This window comes from Oryzias latipes, chromosome 1 (genome assembly GCF_053564925.1).
Source record: "Oryzias latipes strain Hd-rR chromosome 1, Olatipes_Hd-rR_3.1".
Lineage (NCBI taxonomy): Eukaryota > Metazoa > Chordata > Actinopteri > Beloniformes > Adrianichthyidae > Oryzias > Oryzias latipes.
This window is the reverse complement of record NC_136237.1, coordinates 42,807,789-42,816,642: the sequence shown is the minus strand read 5'-3', so window position 1 is coordinate 42,816,642 and position 8,854 is coordinate 42,807,789. Positions and strand designations below refer to the sequence as shown.

Sequence of the window (8,854 nt, the reverse complement as noted above, 5' to 3'; positions counted from 1 at the left end):
CCCATGATGGACTGATCCATGGTAACCCTTGTTCTATCCTAGGCGTTCTATCCTAGGTCATCTAGACCAGTGTTTTTCAACCAGTGTGCCGCGGCACACTAGTGTGCCGTGGGAGATGGTCAAGTGTGCCGTGGGAAATTACCCTCATTAATCATTCACTGATCTAAAAACATTTTCCATCTCCAGGAAATCAGCTCTTTGTTCATCCAAACAGGCCCTGATAAAACACTGAGTAGTTAGGAATATAAAAGATCTTAAAATTACTTTTTCTTTGTGTTTATTTGATTCTATTAAAGACATTTTGATAAGAATGACGGTATTTACCTGCAGCTATAGCGGTTTGCGGAAAAGTCCCGCCCCTTTAACTGTCTCCACCAATCATTGTTGAAGGCTAAATCACATGTCAGCAGTCTGACCAATCAGAAGTGGTTAAAGTCTTCACTTCCTTGTTCTTAATTCTGCTCATAAAGTCTCTCAGTTCCAACAAAAATACCAGCTAAAGCTCGTCTTTAGCGGTGTAGCTTTCCACAGAGTCCGGTGTCAGACCGTGGAACAAGTGAACAATACAATGAAGCTCACACACGCGAGTCTTTCTGCCCTTTTTCGGCAGTTTTCACACTACATCTCCCATGATGCATTGGCTTAAAGGGCCAGTGTCCCAGCGCACAATGAGTGCGCGTGAAATGTCTAGAAACCTCAACGGACAAACAAACAGTTTCTAAATTTTCTAATTTAACTTTTATTTCATCTCTTAGAAAAAACAGCCGCAACTTCCTGCTTTTTGGGCCACAATTATCACAAAATGCACGTGAGATTGCGGCGGGGGGGGGGGGGGGGGGGCTGTCGATCAATAGAGACCATGCATTTCTGCTTTTTTTTTTTTTTTGGATGCTGGTGTGCCGCGGGATTTTTGTCAAGGTTAAAGTTTGCCGTGGCTCAAAAAAGGTTGAAAAACACTGATCTAGACCCACTAGACAGTGCTCTGAACCTTTTTTCTTCAATGATTTGTGATCTTCACTGGTGTCCATGGATTACATGAAATCTTTCCACCTTTATCCACCTTTGTCATGGTAGGGAGAACACCTCAATGGAAGGGGGGGGGGGGGGGGGGGTCATCTAAGATAGCACAAGGGGTAAAAGAAACCAAACAGAAACATGGGGGGGCATGTCCTCACTATCAGCAGATCTTTGTGAGAACCAGATCCACACCAACATCAAACATTTCAGAGGCGTCCTCCTCCTGTGGAGCTCAGATCATTTCTACCACCTAAACTCCAGATTACAGAACAGACGGCACACAGTTCCAGACGCCGACACATGGGGGCGATGTTGCCTGAACAAGAAAAGTGAACTCAGACAAACAATAAGGTCGATTCTGGAGTTTATTCTTAGAAAAAAAAAAAACAGAACTTACATTCAGCTGAACAGAGGTGGGGCAAGGTGGTCTGTTGAGGATTAACATGTTGTTTGAAATGAAATAATCTGGACTACAGAAATCTGAGTTTGCTCTGTTTTGTTCTTCAGTCTCAGTCCGTCCTTTTTTTATGTATAACGTAGGGATGAAGGACCACAAACATCTGGAGGTTCATGTTTAGGTGAGGACCGTCCACAGCGGTCTCTGTCTGGGGGGGGGGGGGGGGGGGGGGGGATCTGGGTTTCATCACCAGATCTGCTCCTCTTCCTCCTTTGGCTTCAGTTTTTATGGACTCTGCTGTCAGTCCATCGATGAAGAGTTTCCCACTTCCTGTCCTCTACACACAGTCCTGCAGCGACACCTTTAAATCTGACCAGAACCTTCAGGTTCTCCTCCTTCAGACGTTCACGTTAAGGTTTGAGGACGGCCCAGAAGCAGGAGAACCAGAGTCTGGATGAGCAGAACCAAGACAGAACTTTGAAACAGAAACGACTCGAGAACATGAGAACAAAAGAAAACCAAAAACCGTCAGGAACGTTTTTTCTGCTCTAAGCTGCTTCCGGGAACCTTCTGTGCATTTAAACTTCAACCAAAAACACAAATGAAGACAACAAACGGATTTTTACCAAAATGTTCACAGATATATTATTAATAAATATTCTTCATGAGGCCTGCAGGAAAAGTGACGCATCTGCAGGACGTTCAGGCTGATGCTTCACTCTGCAGGTCCCGTCCGGTCCATGCGATGACTCTGCAGCTGGTCGTACACCGTGGCGGATTGGGGGGCTTCTGTCGGGTCCATGTGGTCCTTCTGTAGGTGGTCGTACACGGTGGCCAGGTGGGAGGCCTCCGTCAGGTCCATGCGATGACTCTGCAGCTGGTCGTACACCGTGGTTGGATGGGAGGGTTCTGTCAGGTCCATGTGATCCTTCTTCAGGACGCCATACACCGTAGCCAGGTGGGAGGCGTCCTGCATGTCAGACGTAGTTCTCTAAACACAGAAGAAAAAACAGGATCATTCAGAGGAAGTGAGGCTTCTGGAACCTCCAGGTTCTGATTCTGCAAATGAACCCTGAGGAGTCCAGAGACCCAACAGAACCCCTCCTGGAGCTGCAGCAGCTTCTGTCAAACAGAACTTCTGCTTCTGAAGGAAATAAATGGAGACCGTGATCGACTTTCCCAGCCGGTATCGGCTCAGCTGGCGTCTGAAAGGCGGCGGCTGCTCAGCAAACGGCGCCTGTGGCTTTGTGTGCGAACAGCTGAGCAAACACTGGCGGCCGGGCGTTCCCATCACCATAAAGCTTCAGCGGGAAGTACCTGCATGTTCCTGTCCTGGAACTGTATTGCCGTATACTGGACTGAGTCTTCGCTTCCAAGTCCTGCAGAGAAAAACATTCAGAACTTAAAGAATAGAATCAAATCAAACCTTTGAGCTCAAAAACTGAAACTCAATGTGAGAAAAACACAGAGAAGAATTTAGAAACATAAATCTACTGCATGATGGGAGATAAGAAACCAGAAAACTTTAGAACTCTGCAGCTTCATGAGGACTTCTGACCACATCCTCAAAGGATGGATGGATGATGGATGGATGGATGGATGACGGATGGATGGATGGATGATGATGGATGATTCAGTGGATGGTTCTGTTTTTTAACCTAAATGTTCTTATTTGTAACCTTGTGTCTCCAGTGTTTTGGATGTTCTCTTCTTCTCATGAAAACAGAAATGTGTTGAAATCTGTGCAGAAGCTTCAGCTTCAACTTCAGATCAGCTTCAACCTGAAGATGTGAAAAGAATCTGCAGATTTTCTGATCTCTGCTTTTCTACAGATGCTCCTCACAGCTGGGAAGCTGTAGGAACCAGAATCAGCAGGACCATGTCACTGTTCATCCTTAAACCCCCCCAAGAGGAAACCATTATATATCCTGGAGCTCATGGGTGGACCGGAGCTGCAGGTTGACAATCTTTACGTTACGGCATGGTTGTCTCTGTGAGGCGTTAAGGTTTCAGGGTCGACGGACTGACGGTCTGAGCCTCTTTGGTTGATGCTAACCTCAGGATGGATCTGTTCAGTGTCAGAGTTAATGATCTGCTTCTGTTTGTTGGTGTCGCCATGGCAACTCAGAGTTTCTGCTAACACTCATGGTTCCCCAGGAGACCAGGACTCATGACACTGAAACAAACACGTCTGTCTGCATGTGCATGTGCATGTGCACGTGCACCCATGTGGATTTGGTCCATTTGACATGTTGGCGTTTGCTGCAGCCAAAGATTTAATCATAATTCGGCAAAACTGTTGCTTCTTCCAAAACGAGAAGCGGTTTGTTCTCGTGAGCTTTTCTTCAAAGGGACTTCCTGTTAAAGCTGCTCTTTGGTGACCAGAACTGATGAGAAGAACAGATCACAGATCAGGAAGCTGCATCACTTCCTGCCTCAGTTTGGTGTCGCTCTTTGACCTGCTGAGATCCGCCTAACGTGTCCAAGCGCGGAACGGAGCGACGCAGCCGACAAACGCAGAAACCCAGAAAAGTCCTTCAGGTTAAATCTGCCGTCCGCCTCAAACCAAACGATCCCCAGAAACTGCTGGAAAGAAAACTTTGATCCCTTTGATCTGCAGAAACCGAAACCTTTTGATGAGCTGTCAAATGCAGGTCGATTTCTCCCGACACACCAGGAAACGCACAAACTCAGATCTGAAAAGGCTTTAGAAACAAAGGCGCCACCGGCCGGTCACACGCGTGGAGCCTCAGCGAGCGACCGAACCTTCAGTTTATCAGAGGAGAATCATGGAGATCAATGAGCTTCTGCAGAAGTCTGCACCTCCTCTGCACGACTGCAGGAGGAAACGTGAAAACACAGAACCTATCTTCATCTTCATCTTCATCTTAAACCAACCTTTAGAGTCATGAAATGAAGAGAATCTGCTCTGAAGGTCCATCACAGCCTCTGAGGTCTGGACTACAAACACGTTGGATCTTCTTAGATCTGCTGCCAGACTTCAGGTTCTTGTCCTGATGACGCCTTTAGAGGCGCTCCACAATCTGGTGTTCAACATGCTTCCAGACGTTTGGACTTTCCAGCACAGTCTGGTTCACTTCTGGATCATGTGACAGACATTGAAGGTGTGGCTGAACGGCTTCATGTCAGGCGGGTCCCTGAGCTTTGTGGGGTTCCTCAGGGCTCAGTTATAGGTCCTACTTTAAGATCTTCCTCAGACTGTTTGGGTCGACTTCCTGATCTTTTTGACAAAGCGTGGAATCATTTCTATGCAGATGACATTCAGCTGTATTCCTGTGGCTCATCACTCTAGACCGCCCACTGCAGGATGCCCCCCCCCACTCCTAAACCTCATCTTTCCAGATTGTTCTGGTTCTAGAGTTTTGTCTTTTAAAGTGTTTAGAAATGAAACGTTTGCTATCAGGTAAAAACAGAAAATCTGATTTTCATTCTGTTTCAGATCAGATTATGTTTTAAAACGTTACAGGACAGACTTTAGCAAATAAACAGGGTTCACAGACCTTCAAACATGTCTGGAAATGGCCTTGAATTAGAATGAAATGTGGATTCTCTGCATTTATTGCAGTTAGCAGAAGAGTTTTGTTTAGAAACGTCTAAAACCGTCACGTTTACAGAACAGCCGTCCTGCTTTCATATTTACATCAAAAACAGATTCTGAAAGTGAAAGGAAGCTCGGTGATCGAGTGAGAATACCTGCCTCGTCTTGAGTTTCTGCGTCTGAGTCTGAGTTTCCACTTGATTAAACAAACGACCAACGCAGTGATAACAACTATCATTGCTATGGAGATGCCGATCGCTGCCCAACCTGCAATGAAGATAAAAGCAGGAAGTCAGACATCTAGAACAATGTCTTCCTGTGAGAATGAAGGGAAGGTGAAACTTACGGAGCCTGGTTGATTCTTCTGAAATGACATGTGAGCAGAGCGTCTTCACCTCCACAGTCTGAGATCTGTTTTCTGCCAGGTTGGAGGACTCACATCTGAAAGAGGCGTCCAGGTCCTCCTTGGGTATGGAGACATTCAGAGAGAGCACAGAGTCCCTCCGCTCCAGCTTCTCCTGACCTTTGAACCATGACAGAGAGCTGTGTTTGTCCACAGAGCACAGCAACCAGCAGCCGTCTGAGCTGGAGTTCAGTCTCTGCACAGCAGGGGGCGCCACCGAGTCTGCAGACAGAGAAGGAGAAGGGTCAGGGTCCTGAGCTGTCCAGCTCCAGACCAGCAGAGACCCAAAGAGGAGGGTCTTCTGTTGGCTCGGGAAGCTGCAGAGGTTCTGGAAACGTCATCGAACGGACAAAAGAACAAAAAGACGACTCACCAAAAACTGTCAGGTTGTAAAAGACAACATCTTTTTTGTTATTAGAATCAATGCTATAAAGTCCAGAGTCGCTCCTCTGCAGGTCTGTGATTGTAAAGAGTCCAGAGGATTGATCCCACAGAATTCTGTTCTTGTAGGGTTCCCTGATTATTCTCAGTTTAGTCTCTAACACCTGAGCAAGGTTTGTTGATTCCCGTAGCAGAAATCCTTCCTCAGGAATAGATTCAGGCAGAGTGACGTTTCCTCCCACAACAGCCTTCAGGAAGGTCTTCTGTCCCTCTGAAGCAGCAACAAGCATCACTGGAAAACACCAGGAACAGATCAAACTCTACAGACGTAAACATTCATCACATTTTACGTCTCTGTTATTATAAAATGCTGAGAGAGTTAAAGGTCCAAACTCCTGTAAGGGTGTGGTTGCAGAGCGTGGAGGCGGAGCCTGACTGGCCCGGGTTGGTCCCGCTCAGCCTCCGTGCTACAGCTGAGAGGTGAAACCAAAAAAAACAGTTTCTGTCAGAAGTCAGAACTCTGTCTCGTCTTCTGATCACCAGCAGGAACCATCTCTAGAGTTCAACCACTACATCTCCCAGCAACCCCGGCGCACACTTCCTGGATGCCGCACACCTAACTCCCATTTCATCCCATCAATCACAGCCCGCTTAAACACTGCCCTGAGCGAGGCTCAGTGTGAAGAAGTTTTCTGTCAAAGAGTTAATCCAGACGCTGAAACAGCGGTTTACCAGGCGCCCCTCCTCCATCACCCGGACCCAGCCGGGCAGTTTATCGTGGAGGTGGACGCCTCTAACAGAGGGGCCGCAGCTGTACTTCTCCAGAAAACTCAACAACTCAGAGCGTAACTATGACGTGGTCGACCGGACCTGCTGGCCATGAAGGAGGCGTTCATTGAGAGGAGGCATTGGCTGGAAGAGTCGGTTCAAGCCTTCCTGGTCCTAACCGACCACAAGAGCCTAGTGAAGATGATTAGTTCAAATGCTGCTGGAATGCTGGGTCATCAGAATTTTCACCACTTTGAACTTGGATTGTGAATAATATCTAGTAAAACTTTCTCTACTTTCTTAAACATATGAAACAGTCGTCCATGCTCTGATCACCTCTGGATCAGGTCTGAATCCAGCAGAATGAGTCACGCTTGAATGAAAAACACAAACGTGGTCCAGAGAAGGAAACACGAAGCCTCGCCTGAAACAGAACATGTAGAGGATTTCCTCCAGAAAAATGACCTTTATGATCAATGACCTGGTCTGAACTCATTTTCCCGGTGATGTTGATAAATTCTCAGTAACTGAGAGTCATAGCTGCTGGTTTCAGCCAGAACGCGACTGACTTCAGACTCCTGAACCATCAGGTCATCCAAACTCACATGACCGTCTCCAGACGCCTTTCTCTGGTCACATCTGTCTCTGACGGAACCGACCCAAACCCGACTCCACCCACAGACGTTGAACCTGATATTTGTCTTCCTGTGACTTCTGTTGTCGTGTCAGTGATTCTGTTTCCTCATCGTCATGCAGTGAACGTCAGACTCTGATGACAATAAACTCATTCTGAAATGGAGAACAGGAAGAAGCAGCAGAACATGACCTGTTCCAGGGAACAGGAGGGGTCTGCTGGGACCCGAGGACCGGAACCAGACCCTTTGGGCTTCAGAACCTCAGAGTAGATCCATGAGGAACCAAAGAAAAGCCTCTTTTCACGTTCTGTGAGGATCCGTATTGACTGTAAACCTAAAAATCTACACAGTCAACAAATATGTCGGTTTAGAGTAAACAGAAGACTGAGATGGATTTAAGGCGGTTGTCATGGTAACCGAGCTCAGCTGATTATTCCCGCAGGTCTCAGTGTTTTTCATAAACACAGTGACGTCCCTAAAAACTGACAGATCTTCTTTCCTTGAGACAAACTGAAAGCAGAAGATTTTTCTCTTTCCTTCAGTGATCAGATTCAGTTTGAGCTGCTTTTCCAAACCGTTGGTTTCCATAACAACCAGATCAAACATTTACAGAGAACCTGCATTTTCATAAAATACAAATTCATGCAAATATTTCAGCTCTTCTGTTTTGCTGCCAGACAAAAGGAAGTGCATCTCAGGATCCGGGTTTGTGTCCTTAACCAGCTTCCGCAGGTGAAGACCACACCTGTTCAGCCTCTAACGACTGATTCAGCTGCTGCACCTGGACAGGTGAAAACACGGACCCAACGGGCCAGCTTTTCCTGCAAAGATTCAGACCGGGATGGACCTCCAGGTTTTAAAAAAACCTCATTTGACGTTAAGCTTTTATCTAAAAATAAACTCTCTAATTAGTAATACATGTCTAAGATGTTTTCTGATAAAATCCTCCGGGAAAAATGATGATAAAGCAAAGTTGATTTTCAGAATATTCAGAACATTTTCCAACAAGAGCCTCCCAGAAGAAGCGCGAGACGCTCCGGTTCGAGGGGGGGGGGGCAGTGCTGAAACACCGAGCATCCGAACCGAACCAAACCGGAAATAGAAACTCCCGCAGCTTTTCCAGCGAAGAAATGAAGCAGAAACTCACCAATATAAAAGCAGACGGTTCTTTTCAGCAGCTCCATCAGAGGAACATCAGAGAATGACTGACGAGCTGCAGCCGCGAGACCCGGGGAGGGGAGGGGCCTCTTCCTCTTCCTCTTCCTCTCAACTCTTCTTTTTTTTACTTGTCCAGCAGCTGAGCAGACAGATGAGAGCTGAAGGCCTCATGCTTAAGACAGATTTTCCTGTTACAACAGGAGTGATGGCTCTTCTGACACAGCAGAGGTATATCTGAATAAACCCTTTAAGGAATCTAGACTAAACTTTATTTGTATGAATTACATTTGTCTTTTTAGTTGGACCGAACAGAAAAGAAGAAGAAAGAAAGAGAGATGTCTGTGTGTGTGTGTGTGTGTGTGTGTGTGTGTGTGGGGGGGGGGGGGGTTGTTAAAGCTATAAAGCAGCATGAGGCAACAAGTTGCTGGATGTTCATAGTTATTACTGTCAGGTGTGGATGCATAAAAAGTCTAAAGGGGCGGGGCCTGTCTACACACTCAGATGTTACAAACACACCTGTTGGCTCCAAAAATGTT

At 46.5% G+C, this 8,854-nt stretch overlaps 1 protein-coding gene across 2 annotated transcripts; it reads right to left on the bottom strand.

Moving 5' to 3' along the window:
* Window positions 1–1,364: 1,364 nt before the first annotated feature.
* Window positions 1,365–8,464, bottom strand: LOC101169013 (lymphocyte function-associated antigen 3). 2 transcript variants are annotated; one of them, XM_004084615.5, is made up of 6 exons: window positions 8,308–8,464; window positions 5,750–6,049; window positions 5,320–5,598; window positions 5,133–5,240; window positions 2,732–2,793; window positions 1,365–2,405 (listed from the first exon to the last, which is right to left on the bottom strand). In XM_004084615.5, exons 1-6 carry the CDS (start codon window positions 8,342–8,344, stop codon window positions 2,130–2,132), a joined length of 1,062 nt encoding a protein of 353 aa, XP_004084663.1. In that variant the 5' UTR covers window positions 8,345–8,464; the 3' UTR covers window positions 1,365–2,129. The 2 variants fall into 2 exon arrangements, with proteins under 2 accessions (XP_004084663.1, XP_078804956.1); XM_078948830.1 differs by lacking the exon at window positions 8,308–8,464 and adding an exon at window positions 7,131–7,248.
* Between the last annotated feature and the right edge of the window lie 390 nt (window positions 8,465–8,854).

Excerpts from the sequence above, each read along its gene's own strand:
- LOC101169013 (XM_004084615.5), bottom strand. The coding sequence starts at position 8,344 with ATGGAGCTGCTGAAAAGAACCGTCTGCTTTTATATTG. Across the intron at positions 5,599-5,749 it reads TTACAACCTGACAGTTTTTG|ACTCGGTGGCGCCCCCTGCT; the intron begins GTGAGTCGTCTT and ends CTCTGTCTGCAG. Across the intron at positions 2,406-2,731 it reads TCCAGGACAGGAACATGCAG|AGAACTACGTCTGACATGCA; the intron begins GTACTTCCCGCT and ends TTCTGTGTTTAG.